Source organism: Peromyscus californicus, unplaced genomic scaffold (genome assembly GCF_007827085.1).
Source record: "Peromyscus californicus insignis strain IS unplaced genomic scaffold, ASM782708v3 Scaffold_4__1_contigs__length_199733344, whole genome shotgun sequence".
Taxonomy (NCBI): domain Eukaryota; kingdom Metazoa; phylum Chordata; class Mammalia; order Rodentia; family Cricetidae; genus Peromyscus; species Peromyscus californicus.
Genome location: NW_026294562.1, coordinates 68,471,087 through 68,489,176, shown reverse-complemented (window position 1 = coordinate 68,489,176; position 18,090 = coordinate 68,471,087). Strand labels below are relative to the sequence as shown.

The 18,090-nt window shown below is 45.4% G+C and overlaps 1 protein-coding gene across 1 annotated transcript in view; it reads left to right on the top strand.

The window, feature by feature from the left end:
• The window catches only part of Dock1 (dedicator of cytokinesis 1), a 516,647-nt gene that overhangs the window by 173,208 nt on the left and 325,349 nt on the right, over nucleotides 1-18,090 (top strand). Inside the window, 2 exon segments of the mRNA XM_052714776.1 lie at nucleotides 12,688-12,758; nucleotides 14,918-15,024. Coding sequence (XP_052570736.1) covers nucleotides 12,688-12,758; nucleotides 14,918-15,024 — 178 coding nt within the window.

Sequence of the window (18,090 nt, the reverse complement as noted above, 5' to 3'; positions counted from 1 at the left end):
CCCACAGTGCTGTCAGCATAGGCAGTGTGGCACTGGTGTTGTCTGTGAGTGGGTCTTGACTAGTTCTCCCTTGGGAGATGAGGACAGACTCCCAGAACAGTAACGGAGAGGCAGTTTTACAGTGCTGTGAAATAGTTGTGTCTCACAGGTGGTGCTTTGGCTCCCTGAAAGTTCGTCTTCATTGTACTTTACAAAAGTGTACATCAGAAATAGTGAAAATGAAAGCCAACTGGGCTTGCTGTACGCGCTGCAAAGGGATGCTCATTCGAGGCGCCTTTTGGCTTTGGCACCAGCAGTTGCTGGCTTTTAGGGCAAGTGTGCTCATAAAATGGAGATGACTCACTTAGGATGGCAGTTCATCCTGGTACAGCTCAGGAGGTCTGAAGTCCAAGAACAAAGCATCAGAATGGCCACGTGGACTTGAGGGGAAACTTTCGCTGTCCTCCATCTTTGGGTCTTTCCTGGTGGCCTTGGTTTACTTAGTGTTTCTATTGCCGCGATGAAACACCATGACCCAAAACAAGTTGGGGAGTGAGGGGTTTATTTGGCTTACACTTCTACATCATAGTTCATCATTGAAGGACATCAGGATAGGAACTCAAGCAGGGCAGGAACCTGGAGGCAGGAGCTGATGCAGAGGCCGTGGAGGGGGTTACTTACTGACCACGGTTTGCTCAGCCTGCTTTCTTGTAGAACCCAGGATCACCCACCCAGAGGTGGGCCCATCCACAATGGGCTGGGGCTTTTCACATCAATCACTAATGAAGAAAATGCCCTACAGGCTTGCCTACGCCCAAATCTTATGGAGATGTTTTTCACAATTGAGGCTCCCTCTTCTGTGATGACTCTAACTTGTGTCAAGTTGACATAAAACTAGCCAGCACATGGCCCTCCCTTTGCAGCTGAGTCTCAGACAGTCCCTATCGCTGTCTGTACCTAGTGACCCTTCTGTGTGTGTTTCTGCCTACCCTTCCCTTCTCTGATACAGATTCCCCACTTATCATTGTCTTTAGGGGCTCCCCTCACACAAATGTGAGTTTTCTATGTAAAGATTCTATTCCTGGATCACTCCATGCTACTGAGGCTTCTATGTTAGCTCTGGGCTGCTAACAGGATCCTTGAGACTTGAGTCATATGTGATAAGCAGAAGTGTGTTATTGCTCACAGTTCAAGCACAAGACTCATTCCCCTTCCTGTGATCACGTGATGGAGCCTAGGTGGGTAAGAGAAGCGAGTGATAGTCCCTCCCCTTTGTAGGACAGACTCTGGAGCCCTTATAGCTTAATCACCTCTTTACAGACTCCCAGTATTTTCCCAATGATGAGTGTACTTGAACTTAAATTTTGAAGAGGTCATTCAAATACAAGACTGGTGTTAGGACTCACGTATATTTCAGATGAAGTCGGAGAGATGGGCATGAGCTTCCAGTACCTCAGGTTCAGATAGGCTGGTTTGGCTGGAAAGGGTGGTAGTGGGTTACCTGGCCAGTGTCTGTTTTCTCTGTCCCCAGGTCTTTTCTTTACTCTGTCTAGCACTTTGTGTACACCTTGACTTCCCTCTCTGTACTGTCTGAGGGTAGGACAGTGGGACCTAGTGGGGACAGCAAGGCAGCAGATGGGGTACGGATGGATAGCCAGCCTTACCTTGGACGAATGATCTGGAGGCTCCACTTCCTTCTTGCTTTGGTCTCCTCTGCCCTCTGGCACATGCTGTGTTCCCTGGTGAGCTCCTAAAAGATTCCATTTTGTTCCAGATTATTCAGGTCATGAGGAAACCCAAGTGTAATGTGCTATGCTCACTCTCTGCTTACTGTTCAAAACTGCTTCACTGAGGTTCAGGCCCCTCAGTGGCTGTGGGTCTGGCCCAGTTTCCCCACCTGTCCTCTTCTGAATTTCAAGTATGTTTTAGATAGTCCTCATCATTTAGAAGTCAAGCTTTGCCTCCTGGAAACTGTCTAGACAGGTATCCAATTTGCACCAATCAGCAGGCCTTCTCACACGATTGCTTTCCTTTTTTCCAAGCTCTCCCTAACATGACTGAGCTGGTAGAAAGTTTAAAAAGAAAGGAGAGAGAGAGAGAGGGGGGGGGGGGGGGGGAGAAAAGCAAGGAAAATTGAAAAGTTCGGTAATGTAATTCAGGTTTGTTCCTGCTAAATTGCACTAATTCCTCTGTTTAGCATGTCTAGATTACTGACAGGAGATCAACAGAGACTAAGACATAGGGACATTTTTTCCTTTCTGCTGTGTTTGACTCCTTGGTCTTCCTCTCTTTGCCTTGCCTCTGCCTCTAGTCATGGGTCTTTTCGTGCCTGCCATCTGCAAGGCATGCCTGCTCTTCTGGGCCACTGCGGCTTTGTCCTGAGTCATTGAGTCATGGTGGCTTCTCATACTCTACCCTTGACTCATTCTCTTCTAGTTTCTCTTAGGCCTGGCACTGGGGACAAGGACCATATGTTGGTCCCATCTTTCTGTCTGATAGTGTTAGAGAGTTGTGTGGGAGGAAGGGAAGCCGGGCGAGGGGGTGGGTATGCTCACTTAATTAGGGCTAGATACAGAGAAAGAAGTCATTGTGGCTTGAGCCAACCAACTGTAGTGTCTGCTGGCTCTGGACTTGGCTTCGGACCTCTGTGCTGTGGTGACCTGTATGTGACACAGCCACATGAATCAGGAAGTTCTTGTGTGTGTGTGTGTGTGTGTGTGTGTGTGTGTGTGTGTGTGTGTGTGTGTTCACGCATCTTGTTCAAGCTTTTAGTGGGAAGTATCCCAAGATGCTGAAAACATTCCTACATAGTAAAAAACCTCTTTCCCAATTGTCAGTATTCTCAAAAGTGGTCCAACCTTTTTGGGTGTTAAGTGTGGAAGCATGGTCTAGGTTCAATGAGAAATATACATACATTTGTCATTTCTTTATTAAATTTTGGTAGCACTTGGGGATAGACGGATGTCCTTAGGACAGGTGACTCCAGCAGCTCCACGGACAGTAGGGCTGGAATACACCCAAGCCTCAGGAGAGATGAGGAATGCTGTCAGGAAGGGTAGGACCTGTGGCAGGGGACCAAGGAAAGAGGTGAGAAACTCAAGATGTAGGTATCTAATAGTTTTTTCTTCTGCTTTCTATTTATGTGGGTTCTGTCTATGCCCCCACACTCCTCCTGCTCTGCTCTGAAAGCCACAGGCTCCTGTCCATTCTCTGTCAACCCACTGTGTATAGCCACGTGCCCTGTTTCAAGACTTCCACCCATGGGTAGCTCTTGGCAGGCATGTTATTTCCAGTTTTCTTTACCAAGATCTTCTGATATTTCTGAGGTCTTCCAGAGCCAGAACTCTGAAGTCTGAGAGGAGACTCTGTTGACTTATATATATTTTAGCTCAAAAATCTACAAATGGAATCATTTTAATATGCGTTTTTCTCCAGAAATATGTAAATTAATAATTGGTTCATACATTATTCAAGAAAAACTTATTTTGTATCACCGATAGCTCTTGTAATCTTATATAAAGATATGCTAATGGATTTAATTAAAATAATTATGCTGAATAATGTAGCTGAACTTTACCCTAAAATAGTATCTATTAATCGTCATCAGTAGTAATATTTTTAGGCAGAGAGACACTCTTAGCATTAAACTGACACTGGGTAGAAAGCGCATTTTTTTGTTTTGTTTTACAGTTTGTATTAAGTTAGCATTCTCATGAGAGGCATGACAATGAAATTATGTGAACTATAAAATTTATTTAATTTTTTAAACCCCAACTCTTTTCCTGTTGAGAAAACTTTAAAAGCATCTTCTGCCCTTTTGTGGTCCTTTTAATGAGTTTCCCGTTTTTCCCTTTGAAATTTTGGTTTCTCTGTGTTCCTTGTCCATTTGGTTCCCTTTTGACCTCATTTACCTTCTTTGGGGTTTTGATTGCCGAATGCTCTGAATTCCTGATTACTTGGATATTAAGAGATGAACCCAATTTTAGGAAGGACACTCGGCAGCCTGCCTGTCTCCTCATAGAAGTGGAAATAGCTTTTCCTGCAGCATGATTCTGTGTCTTACACCATATATCACTTGCTGGCTTTCATCTGCCCTCAGTGGTGGATCGGTGTCGCAAAACACATCCCCACATCTCTCTCTGTCTCTCTGTCTCTGTCTCTGTCTCTGTCTCTGTCTCTCTCTCTGCAGTTATATGAGAAGTCAGCCTTGGGTTTTGTGCCCTCAGGCACACCCACCTTGTTTTTTCTTTGAGGCAGGGTCTCTCACTGGCCTGGAGCAAGGCTAATTATCTGTTAAGCCCCAGGAATGTGCTTGTCTTCACCTCTCCAGTGCTGAGATTAGAAGTGTTGCACCATGATGTCAAGCTTTTCTTTACGTGAGTTTTGGAGCTCGAACTCATATCCTTGTGTTTGTAAAAAAAAAAAAAAAAACAAAAAACAGAACAAAACAAAACCCAGACACACTTCACCAACTGGGCCATCTCCCAGGCCCTCATTGCACATGCCTGTGCGTGAGGCCTCAAGTGCGTGTTTTGTTCTCAGTATATCCCTAGGTCAGTGGACGTTTGCCCACAGGCTCAAGTGTATTCAGAATTGGACTTGTCCATCAGGATGGATGGATAAAAGCTCCATCCAGTTTAAAGAGAACCTCAAGCCTGGCTTGAATCTGCTGTGATGCTTCTTTAGCTGTATTTCAAACCAAATAGAAGGAAATAACTGGCTTAAAAAAAAATCGACATTCAGTTGTAAGTTCCCCTCTGACTTAATGAAGAGCAGATGAGTAAACAGAACCCAGATCAGTGGGCTTGTCTGAATTCCTGCAGGGGGCTTTGCCGTTCTTTGATAGAGCAGGGCATAGGGTAAATGGCCCATGGTACCCAGCCTCATGGGATGGATTGAGAGAGATACGCCCCCTGCCCCTCCACTCAGCTCTGTCTCTTGGCAACATCCCGAAGGCCTGTCCACCATCCCATTCCCCCAACTCCACAGCCTCAGAAATGGGTGAGTGGTTTCACACTGTGCAAGGCCCAGGAAGCCTGTACTACGCCACTGTTGAGGAGAGATTGTCACATTCTGAGCAGACCTTTCTTTGTGTGAGGAAAAGCCTTCACTGATTTTCCTAGAAGAAGAGAAACCAAACAAATCCAGAAGAAAATGCAAATGCCCTTTCATTGCTCGTTGAGAACTCCGATTGACTAGTTATAAAATTTCCAGGGAGTTCAGACTCGGGGTGGAAAGCCCTGCAGGCAGGGTGCTTTCTGAGTTAACATTTGCTGCATCCGCATGCTGTCCTGTGGGCCACTGTGCTGGTGGAACTGGCCAGAGTCTGTTGTGTACTGGATACCCTTTGGCATCCCTGGGCAAGCTTATGTGCTCATGGCGTTTCTTTCTTCCAGTGTCTCGGGGAGGCAGGTCCTATCAACCATAGCCATTAGTTACTACCTGGTAGTACATTAGAATTGCAGATGGTGGACTCCATCATCGTTCCTAATACTAGTCTGGAGCCCTGCCCTCAGTCACCCTGCACTGTCTCTCTCGTCCACACTGCTGGTATCAGTACACCCGTGAGCCATCACCTTTTTTGCTATGGGTGTCTCTTTAGATAAGACTGCCCAGTGTCATCTGCCCACAGTGTGCTGTGTCTTGGCTTTTTTTTTGCCCTTCCACTTGACCAAGTCCTGCCCTCAGAGCAGTGGCCCCACTCTGTAGAGGACATTGATGCCTCTAGCAAGCTCAAGCCCCATCTCTAGCACTGTGAACTCTGAGCATATCCTAGTATTTACTGGAAACAAGACAAGCAAGATGTGGTCCTCAGCCAGGTGGTTCACACTGGCCCAGGGGTGAGTCGGGGAGGGAGGGAAGCAGAGCTGCTGAGTCTGGAACATAAGATAAGGTGGTTTTCTCCCTTTGCTGAGAGTGTCAACAGGCATGGCTGCAAGCGGAGAGGCAGGGGTTGTTTCAGAACCCAGTGAAGACCTCACCAGGCTTCCTTTCTTTTGGGAGACCTGGTGACTGTCATTGCCTCCTGTTCTCTGGGAAAATGGAGAACAGAGGTCATCCTTTTCTATGGACACATGAGCAAGCCAACTTTGGATTACTGCCCTTAAGAATGTCTCTAGCTATTTAATTCAGCATTTCTGTGTCCTGGAGAGACTGGGGTCTAAACTAAGTGTGGGGACTAAGCAGATTAACTGAGGTCGTGTTGGTGGGGTTGCCATGGGAGAAGGTATAGTGCATAAGCCCATAAAGGAAACCATAGGGGCTCTACATTTTTTTGAAGAGGGTTCTTCAGGTGGACCAGAGCCCAGGAGCCTGAGGCAATGCTGGCCAGGTCACCCTTACCCCGAGAGCAGAGGATGTCATTATTTGTCACTATATATATATTTCCCAGGAAAAAAAATGAGCTCGAGGGGGTCAGAGCAGAGGTAGGAGGTTGAGGCATTGGATGGGATATTTACAGAAGGGAGAAGGTGTCAGGGTCGGGGCAAGTTTAATACCAGGTAGCTTTGTGGTTCTCAGAAGTGGGCTATGAAGAAGGGGAATGCTTGGGCGGCTGATATCCAAGTGGATAGCCTACAGCCAAGGCTGTGGAGGAAGAAGGCATCCGAAGCCCAGAAGCCCTTGGGCAGGTGTGAAGTTCGGGAGGAAGGGGGAGTACATGTTAGGGGTGGAAGGGGGTGAGATCCCAGAGCCCATAGGTGGAGGGACCCCCACAGGTAGGAGGGCAGGGAGAAGGAAGTACCACAGAGGGTGCTGGGAGGGAGGGCAGAGTGAGAAGAGGTGGCTGCAGGGTCCCGAGGATGGTCACAGAAGCAGAGGCCTCATGTCACGGCAATTCCGATTTGTGGTCTAACTCTCTTTTCCTTAAACCATTTTTCTTGTAAGATAGGAGTTCTGTGATACTTAGTCTGATGAACCGCGTTCTAGGCTAATGGGCTTTGTGAGATCACTGGTCTCTGAGGCTCTGCTCAGCAGACACTGACTTCTGTATACATCCCTAGGACATCCTTGGGTGAGGAGGCCCAAGAGAACCTCACTGGGGAAGCCTACCGGGACCCTGTCTCTGACCTGCCATTCTGACTGTCCTGCGGAACAGTGAGCTGGGTGGCTCAAGGCTGTTTGCGGATGGTGACTCATAAAGCCCTGTCTGGTTCATGGCTGTCTGCTGTATCCTTGTGAGGTGCTGTTTATGGAGTTGCTGCCGGCAGCTGAATACTTTGTTGGGTTCAGTATAAAATGTGCCGAGCCCATCTACACCTTCCCCTCTGGACGTCCACAAACTAAATGAGACACTTTAAAAGACCAAGCAGCCAGCCTTTGCAGATACTCATTATTAAATGTCACCATAAATACTTTCTAGTTTTCCAGACCAAGTCTGAGGGAGTTGAAGCAGAACATTTGAAACCAGAAAGAAATGATTTCTATTTAGCGCTTTTTTTCAATAGCAGCCCAGGGTTACTAATTGGAAACCCTGGATCTGTTTGGTGTTGAAAGGTAGTACTAATGCCTACAGAGAACAACAGGCACCCGAAATGTATGAGGGAGAGTTAGGGGACAAGTTGCTCATCTGCCCTGTGTGTTTTCATGGTTGTATGCGTACTCACATGCATGGTATGTGTGTGGAGGTCAGAGGACAACCTCAGAGTTATTCCCCAGGTGTCTTTCACTTTTTGCTTGAGACAGGATTTCTAGATGGTCTGGAATTTCTCCAGGTAGACTAGGGTAGTTAGCTAGCAAGGTTCTGGGGGTCTAGTTGTCTCCACCTACCAATCTCATCATTGTTAAACCTGGCCTTTAACCTGCACTCCAAGACAGCTTGGCACTTCCCGCCCATCTGTGGTGGCCCGCTCAAGGGCTCCCCCGAGAGGTTGTGACCGACCATTTAGTGTATCAGTTGGGCCAGGATGTTCGCATTGTGTAGATTAAGATTCTAGTCATGTGACTTGAATCTGGCTGCTGAAGCCTTACACACCTGAGTGCAGATCCATTCTTAGCCCCCCCTTTTTGCCCCTATATGCTTTCATTCTAAATATGGGCATATATCCATTTAATTTCTTTCTTTCTTTTTTTTTTCTTTTTTTTTTTTTTTGGTTTTCAAATGGTTTTGAAAATTAAGGCGAAAGCCTCCTGCATGGGCCAGACTGGGACATTTGTAAGGGGCTCATTTTTTTTTCTATTACATGTCGGCCTCTGTGTGGTGGGGTTTCTATTTTTCTGCCAACTGGCTTCTTTCAGAGGCTAATCTTAATGCCAGACAGTTCTGGCACTTTCTACAAAGCCAAAAATGCAGGCACATGGAAGGGCGCCAGCCTCTGTGACTTTCCTCCACCCTCTTTGGCAGGAGATTCCCCCTCACTTTCACCTGCTCCATGATACTTTGACTTATCCAGAATGTTTAAAATGTAGTCATAGTCTGTGTGACCTTCTGGATCCCCGTCTTAGTCCAGTGCATCTGGGATTCATCTGCATGTGTGCAACTGTGGTTTGTTACTTTCAGTGCTCCGTGGTACTTCATGGTATGGCTTCATCTCTTGAGGGACTTTTTACTTTTTGGTCACTTACTTTTTTGTTTTTTTAATTGATTAGCAGTAAGGGTACCCTGCATGATCACATGCAGGGTTTCTCTAATTCGAACATCTAGGGGTGCACTTGATGGGCATATTCTTCTTTCTGTCTCACTGCAACAAGCTACCAAGATTGTGTCTGACCTTGCTTCGCTATCTCTGCATCCTGACTAGCAGCACAGGCACGTTGCTGAACGCTTTGGTTCCCTTTTAGCAATTCTACAAGATGGAGTGGTGCCTCTCCGGGGTTTTGCTTTGCATTCTCCTGATGAGTAGTGGTGTTGAGATCTCTCTCCTCTTCCTTCTCCTTCCCTCCACTTCTGCACTCCTCCCCTCTTCTTCTCTTACTCCCCCCTCCTCCTCTCCCTCCTCCCCTTCTCTTTCTCTGTCCCTCTTTATTTCTTTCCTCCAGCTGGCCTTGATCTTGCCAATGACCTTGAACTCCTGACCTATCTACCTTCAACTTCCAGGTTCTGGGATTACAGATGTGCACTACCATGTCTGTCTGGTGCTCAGCATCTTTGCGAGTACTCATTTTTCATCTGTCCATATTCCCTCAGAGAAGTGTCTCTTCCAGTCTTTTGCATTTTTTTAAGTACAGAGTGTTGTTTTCTTATTGAGTTTCTGAGCTCTTTGAACATGCTGGATATGAATCTTTCAGATGGAGATTCATAGCTAACTTCTCCCTGTGTATGACTCCTGCTTTGTCATCCAAACTGTGCCTTTCAGAGATGTGGCTCTTTGTTTTGAGTGTTTTCTTTTATAGTCTGTGCAGTTATTATTGTGTGTGAGAAATCTTAGCTTGGTCCAAAGTTATAAACATCTTCTTTTAAAAGTTTCCGAGTTCTAAGTTTTTCGTTTAAGAGCAATGATGCCTTTATAGGTTTACCTTTGTATCATGTGTGGATCTGGAATGAATTCATTTGGTGATGCGTTTGGAGAGTTGGTGCCTTGGTTACAACTCTCTTGACCATGTATGTTCAGGGAGATACTCTGAAAGTGAGTTCTGCTTGTTTGGGGGAGAAAACACTGATTCCATCGTGGTTTCCGGCACTCTGAGTGCCAGCTTTCTCTCTTTTCTATTTGATTTTGAGCTTTCCTGCAGTTCCTTGAAGTAATTGACATGAGTCAGATGGCATTGCGTCAGAAGCAGGACTCTGTATGGCGCATGTGCTACTTAGAGTCACAGACAGAATGTGACAAAGCCAGGTCACAACACTGATGCTCAGGAACTTTTCCGAGCACGATATATCTGAGGGGTAGGGTCTCCTGCTCCACCTGGGTTCACTTGTATTTCTACTGTTCAGTGCTCTCTGTGAATAAGGCCGAAGTCACTAATGTCTGGATTGTCACTCTCTTCCTCTGATACCTCTCACTTCCATCCACATAGGAATCCTGACAGAATTAGAGAAGAGATGTAAGAGTTACAAATGTCTTTGTGGTGGCGTGTGCTCCTTGGGTGTATACTCAGGAGTGCTACAATTGGGTCATATGGTATTGCTATTAAAAAAATTTTAATTACATCTATTTATTTATCTATTTATTTACCTATCTACTTACTTACTTACTTACTTATTTATTGTGTGTGTGTGTGTGTGTGTGTGTGTGTGTGTGTGTGTGTGTGTGTGTGTGTGTGTGTGTAGGATGTGCACACATGCCAGGGAGTATGTGTGGAAGTCAGAGTACAACTCACAGGAATTAGTTCTGTCCTTCTATCATGGGGCTCCTAGGGGTTGGACGTAGGTCATCAAGTTTGGTAGCAAGTGCCATGACCCCACTAAGCTGTCTTTCTAGCCCCCTTTTGCTTTGAACTTCTGGAGAAAACTTCATACTGGTTTCCGTAATGACTGCTCGTTTCCACTCCTCTCAACGGTGAATGGGGCCCTTCTTTCTCTGCATCCTCACCAGCACTGTCTCTTTTTTTATGACAACCGTTCTGACTGGGGTGAGATGGAACTCAAAGTAGTTTTAATTCTCATTTCTCTGATGGCTAAGGATGTTGCACATTATAAAAAATACATATTGGGCATTCATTTATTTTCTTTTGAAAACAGTCTTTTCATTTCATTAGCCCGTTTGTTGACTGGCAGTTTTGTTGATTGGCAGTTTTTTGCTTGTTTAATTTATCACAATAAGAAGGAAATGGAACAAGCCATCAACAGATGAATGGTTAATGAAATTGTGGTTTGTATACCCAGTTGAATTTTATTCAGTAGTAGAGAAAAATAAAATCATGAACGTTGCAAGAAAATGAATAGATATGAAAAATATATTAAGCGACGTGACCCAGAGTCAAAAACACAAATATTGAATGTTCTCTCTCTATGGGGATCCCAGCTTATAGTGTGTGTGTGTGTGTGTGTGTGTGTGTGTGTGTGTGTGTGTGTGTGTACGGACGTATGCTATGACACCACTGAGGAACCTGCAGAAAAGAGGATTGAGGAGATTTCAAACAAGTGACAGGATGGGAGTTAAGGAGACTATGGAGCCAGCAGAGTGGGGATCAGTCAGGGGGACGGGAGAGACATGGAGAAGAGAATTAATAAAAATAAAGTTTGTTTGAAAGTGCTGTAATGAAACTTAGTATTGTGTGTACTAATTTAAAATTTTCAATAAATACCTGAGTGGACAGGTCTTGGCATGGAGAATGTCTGGTAATAGACTTGATCTCTGCTCTCTGTCTGAGAGGTGCTGGGCTTTCTAGAACAGGGGTTCTTCACTTCTTTGTGCTCATAACTCTCTTTCATCTGGGAAATGTTTACATGACCCCAGGTATATGGGAATATCCAGATCAGTAAGTACTGAGGATACATCATTCAAAATTTATTTAAAAACAATTATTGGATATGCATAGAATTTTACTACTCATCAAAGAGAAGAGCAAATGTGCATATTAATGATACACACATGCTTGTTTGTATATCTCAATATTCCAAGGATATGCTAATGAGATGCATGCTCAAGAGTGATAGTAGGGAAATATCACAAGTCTCTCCTTCCTGTAAATCAAGCCACTGTTATTTCTTTAAAGGCAGAAAATGTTATTATGGTAAGAATAGTGTGATTCATTAACATATAGTGTTTGGGATCTGAACTGAGGGTCTGGGGGTGGGGCAGAGCTCCTTGCCCATGTGTGGTGTGATAGCGTGCTCAGTGCCCAGTGGGCATGCTGTGTGGGCAGAGCCAGGGCTGCTGCAGTGAAGTCCTGAGGTATGGTGTGGGCAGACACGAAACACTCAGGCATACTGCACACTTGATTTTGAACCAAGTTTGGGGTCCTGTATGTTCCCCAAACCTTGACTGTGGCCTGACTTCTCAAGCCCTCCATGTTTGTATGTGAGGACCCAGATGGAGTCACTGCCTGTAGTTTAAGAAGCTGGAAGACACAGAGGTGAAAGCCAGAGGTGACTGAGTAAAGATCAACATGGTCTTTCACTAAAGGACACAGACAGCAGGAAGACATCTTTGGGGTAGAACAGAACTGCCTCTGTGTGCCACAGTGGATTTGGTAAAAGGGTATTTTTCTAGGTGATTGGTGTTCATTTTGTTATCTGAGGTATTGATTCAGTTGAAGGAGATGACTATTTCTGCTCACCTCACTTAGTTTTACAAGCATTGCTTATTGGTGTTCACTAATGCCACCTTCCCCCCTTTGGCCCTATAATGTTACTTGTATACATGTTTAGATCATTTGGTTTTGGATAATTAGTTGGTATGCTCTTCCTAAGGAAGACGATTTCTTCCACTCTGCATTCATTAGTTGCCAGTGGTTCTTTGTCTAGGATTGAGGACCCATGAGCTTTCCCCATCCACATTGGTATTGGTATGCGTATTGGTATTGTTCTTGTTCAGGTAGCCATGTTAGTAAGACTTCATGGGTTTAGCTTCTGACATCTTTTGAGGCACAATCTCACAGCAAACTCCCTGTTCTGTGACTCTTACAATCTCTCTGCCCTCTTAAGCATGTGGACACAAAAGAAATGCCCATAAGAGGTGGTTTTGTTCATTTGTCATTGTGGTTAAGCCTCCTCTGGAAGCGGTCTTTCTCCTCTCAATTTTTCTGTGGATCTTTATCAGAATTACAAGATTGTGCTAAGATTTGCGTGCCTTAATTATGCTCAACCTCCCTCTTTCTGGTTCGCAGGGGGCAGCCCTGAAGTACTTGCCGACGATCGTCAATGATGTGAAGTTGGTGTTTGATCCCAAGGAGCTCAGGTAATTGTCCTGGAAACAGATGCTTGCCATGTGCAGCTTTTTGTCAGAGCATTCAGTTTGGAGGATGCTCTAGGCTGCCTCATCCCTACAGAGGGCAATGACCTGGATTGGGTGGAATGGGTGTGGCTGATTTGCCTTTTTGTAGAGAGGGCTTTACCTGCCAACAGTCACTCTTTTGTTGTTGTTGGAAAATGGTTTACAGTACAATGGGACTATGGCCCAAGGCTGTCTTAGTCTGTCTGGCTGTTCCTGTGATAAAATGCCCTCACGGAAACAACATGAGAGAGAAAGTGTTTATTATGGCTCACAGTTCAAGGTACAGCCCATCATGGCAGGAAACCCTCTGAGGAGGTGGCCACTGGTCATTCAGAGTGGAATATTAGTCTAGGGACCAGGTTTTCCCTTCTTGGGTTATGCCCCCTTTCAGTCTTCTTTGTTGCGTAAGCTGCAGATCCTGTGGCTTTCTGACAAGTTCTTTGATGGATGTTTAGCCTTTGATCCCACGTGTGAGCCCCAGCAGCCCGGTCCACCTCTGCTTTATGTTTGTTTGAGGTTTGACACAATGAACCATGTGCAGGAAATGGCACCATTTGTGCTAACCAGACCCTCCAAATATCTGTGAGAGGACATTTGTCCCTGAGGGGTCATCTTTCCTTCACTTTATATCCACCCTAAGCCATTAATGTCTTGAAATTGAAGGGCAAGGGGGCTCCTGGACAGCACTCTCTCTGATTTGCCTGAGATTTAGTGTCCAACAGGGACACACTTATTTTCTGCTTCCAGGACCCTGACATTCGGGTTCTAGCTTAGCAGCCTCCAAGTGATGAAAGAGAAACCTATGTGATCCAGATGTTGGTTTGCTCAGCTGTGTCTCTGCAAAGTCCTTTCCTTGGAACGTGACTTTAAAAAGGATGGTCCCTGGACAAGCAGCACCCATGGCCCCAGTACTTATTAGAAGCCAAACCCCAAGCTCTTCCTGAATCTTCTTAGTTAGACATGGTTGCCTAGTGTCTGGTTTCCATTAACCCTCAAGGGATTCCAGTAGATGTTTGAGATGCACAGGGCTGGAGACAGTGAGAGAAAGTGGAGAAAGTTGTCTGGTGGGAGCCAGAGCCATATCCAGTGGAGGGACACCAACCCTGCTTGTGGTTGGCAGTTGTGCTGTGTACTTGGAGCTCTGGGGAAGACCTGTTTCCCCTGGGCGGCCTGCCTTCACTCGCTGCTCAGTGCCTAAATGTGCCTCATTAATGCCTTCTATACCAATTTTTGCAAATGACATTAAAATCTCTCTCTCTCTTTCTCTCTCTCTCTCTCTCTCTCTCTCTCTCTCTCTCTCTCTCTCTCTCTCTCTCTCTCTCTCTCTCTCCAAGTAAGCATTCTTTCTTCACAGTCAGCTTCTAAACTGAAGGCTTCTTGTTTTCCTGATATAATGTCTTATATAATTACGTAATTAGGAGTGACTTTCATGGCATACCTTCCCATGCTGGCCCACCGTTTATTTAGGCTACAACAACATGCATCTCTCCTCATACAAAGTAGGCTTCTCAAAACGATGTTCATGCATCAGTCAGTTAGCCTCTGTGATGATGCTAGCGCACTGGTTTGATGTTAGCCTAAATTTGCTTGTCCTTGGTAACTAAGCTGGCGAGTGCCTCAGATTCAATGCCTTCTTGGTCGTTTTGATTACAGATAACACACCCTAGCTGCTTGTGCCCAGTTTTTTACCCTTGTAGAATATGCTAATAATATTTTGGGGCAGTTTCTCCTTTTTTTGAGTGCTTACAAGTTTTGTATATATGTGTATATTGAACACAGGGTAATGTGTTTTTTCCATTTTCAGGAAATTCTCAAGTGGCCATACCCCTTTCCTTTCCTACCCATATAGCCCGAAGGATCTAATTTCTTTATACCCTTACCAGCACTTACCATTGTATGTAATTTGAATCGTAGCCACTCACTCTGTGGTAAGAACCAATGTTTTAAAACACAGATTCCCAGGATAAGATTCAGGCTTGGCTTTTGTAAAGGCCCCTAGCAAACCTGGTCTTGACATTTCAGGGCTATTTCCTACCCTGGTGATTCTGCACCACCTTGGGACGGAGTGGGGTGCTCGGGCTGGCCATGCTTCTGAACCATGTCACTTGCGTTTCTGCTCATAGCAAAATGTTCACGGAATTCATCCTGAATGTCCCTGCGGGCTTGCTGACCGTCCAGAAGCTCTACTGCTTGATTGAGATTGTTCATAGTGACCTCTTCACACAGCATGGTGAGTGGATCCCCGGGAATTAGGAAATTGTCTGATTGTTCAGTCCGTTCTCTTCGTCGGCCCTAAGGAGGAGAGGCGGCACGCAATTAAAACAGCTTGGTTGCTCTAGGCAGGGCTCAGCCCTTTCAAGAGAATGGCAGCTGTCCTAAGGTATAGGTAACAGGCCATTGAGAGTGGAGGTGAAAGTGTTTGTGATTTGGGAGCACATCAGAGCCCTGTATAATCAGCATACATTGTAGCTCTTAAAATGGGCCATTGTCTGTCCTGGGGAGGCAATCACTTACATCCTTGAGATGATTGCATGGGGGAAAAATATCTAGTTTTCTGTAAATTTAGAAGTAATGGCTCTATCCTGTTCTAACTCCTGGTTTTTGACAGGACTTCCTCCAATCCTGTTCAGAGCCAGGAGGGCCCTAAGGACTCCTGCATCCCATGGAACCTTCTATTCCTCTTCATTAGCTTCTCCATCCTTTTGGTTAATCATTCTCTATTCGGACAGATTGAATTAATATTTTACACCTGCCAAGCAATTTTATTGAAAGCGCAAAACCTTTGCATAATCTCTAACTGCCCTCATTTATCGGGCCGACTTGAGGTCTAGTGGGTGACAGCCTGTCTGTTGTAACACAGATTTATTCTTTTCTGTTTGTGACCAGACATTTGGTGGCTCTGTTCTTTTCCTTCTGTCCCCAGACATAGCACTGTTTCTTCTTTTCCTTGGGCTGTTTTGGTGATGGAGCAGCCCTGGGTGGAAAGCGCCCCCTGAGTTAGTCCTGCTGGACCTGACCAGGAGCTCAGTGCACCTGGCTGGGCCGCTGTGGCACTGGGTGTCTTTGCTGCTTTCGTCTTTTTTGGTTTTACTCTTAAGAATGTACTGGAATGTGTACTTGTATGGAGGGGGGGGGGAAATGTCTATCCTTCATCTGGGTGGGAGTTTTCCACCCCCTTGCCCAAAAAAGGGTGAGACCAAATGTAGGTGGCTTTCTGAAGCCCTTTCCCTCACACTCGTCTCCGGGGCAGAATCCCTTTATTTCACTTATAAAAGTCCTGTTGTCTCGGACTTGAATCACGTGATCTAAATTGAGCACTTAGTTCTGACTTCCATAATTCAGGCATTTACTCAAGGACTGAGTCTTGAATGGTGTGATTGCCTAGGTGTCTTCAGAAGCTACAGGATGCCATGGGGCCCATAGAAAGTTGCTAAGAAGGTGACCCCTGGGGACATTGCAGGCAGGTGTTCCCATGGTGACTACAACCGAAGCCATAGCAAATACATCCCTGTCCCAATTTATATTTAAGTCTTATTAGGTTCATTATTAGAGAAATGTGCCAGCCGGGCAGTGGTGGCACATGCCTTTAATCCCAGTAGTAGGGAGGCAGAGCCAGGCAGATCTCTGTGAGTTCGAGGCCAGCCTGGTCTACAGAGCAAGATCGAGGACAGGCACCAAAACTACACAGAGAAACCCTGTCTCAAAAAACCAAAAAAAGAAAAAAGAAAAAAATAATAATAATAAAATAAAATGAAATAGAGATGTGCCACCACCTTTCCCATATATGTATGCCTTCTCCCTTCAATATCTCCACACTCCCACATACTCCACCCACATTCTTCTGCCCCTCCCACCACTCACACAGGTACCTGGCACCTCTTCATTTCTTGTTGCTGAGATAAAATACCTTAACAAAAGCAACTTAGATGAGAAAGGGTTCATCTTAATGCACAGGTCAAGGATACAGTCCTCCCTGGTGGAGAACTCAAGGCAGCTGGTCACGTTGCATCCACAGTCAGGAAGCAGAGGTGAGTGAGTCCTGGTACACAGCTCATTTTCTCCCCTTCATGTAATCTAGGACCTGAGTCCAGAGAACCGTGCTGCCCACCTTCAGTGTGGGTCTTCCCACCTCATTTAACCTAATCAACACCTCACAGGTGTGCCTGGAGGCTTGTCTCCTAGGTCCTGCCAAGTTGACAGTTGACACTTGCCCTCAGACCCCCCAAAGCCCCTTCTTACCCCTCATCTCTCTGTGTCTCATTCTCTAGTCCCCACACCAGCCCTGTATTCCTAGACATATAACACACCACTCACACAGCACGGATCCCCCAGTCACCACCAAATGCTCATCAGCAATATCTTCACTGAATGAATACTTGTTGCCAACTGAACAGAGATAGCCTCCCCCTCTGGATTACGAAATTTATTTGGGAATTTCAGAGCATAGCAGAAGGACTGTATGCTCTACTCTAAGTGGTGTGTGTGTGTTCAAAGAGGTGAATGCTTAAACACAAATACTAAGAGAATCACAGGAGGTATTTGGAAAAAAAAAATGCCCTTGGCTACAGTGAGTAGAACTAGTGGCTTCACTGCTGACTGTTGACAAGTGTGGAAATGTGTTTATGGAAGTGCTTCTGTGTGAAGTTTTGCTGGCCTCTGTGCAGGCTCCTGGCTATGGCAGTTTTCCATCCCAGTCACCGTGAGGCAGTCTTGTGTATAAACACCTCCTTCCTTCCTTTCTAGTTTGATTTACTTGTTTTTGGTTTGAATTGACACAATAGATTCCATTTTGATTCTAAAAAGGTTCACTTCCTCCTTACTTTCCTCCCCCTGGAAATGTTGGTGATCAATGTATTTAGACTTTGATTATCTGTCACTGCTGGGGTGGACACCCTACTTGCTCATCTCAACCATATCAAGGCAACAGTGACTGGTGATGGAGAGTCAGGGTCGTGCTCACATCAGTCACACTTGAGCCAGAAAGAGGCCAAACTGGAGTAGGTCTCAGTGTGTCTTCCCTGGAATCCATGGTTACGTTCAGCCTGCCTGTAGTGGAGGCATGGGACATGGCTGGGTTATCTTTTCAGAACAGTGGCACTTCTTCAGGATGGTGACACATAACAGGTACAGAGTTAGTGGAAAGTACAAAACAAAGTCCACCAGAACTAGGAAACATAATGTCTACCTTTCAGATTATATTAATTTTAACCAAAGATAGTCAAAGGAAAACTGGTTGTGAATTATATAGCTTATTGTTCCCAGAAAGTTGTATTAGAGGTCTTCCCACCCCTACCCC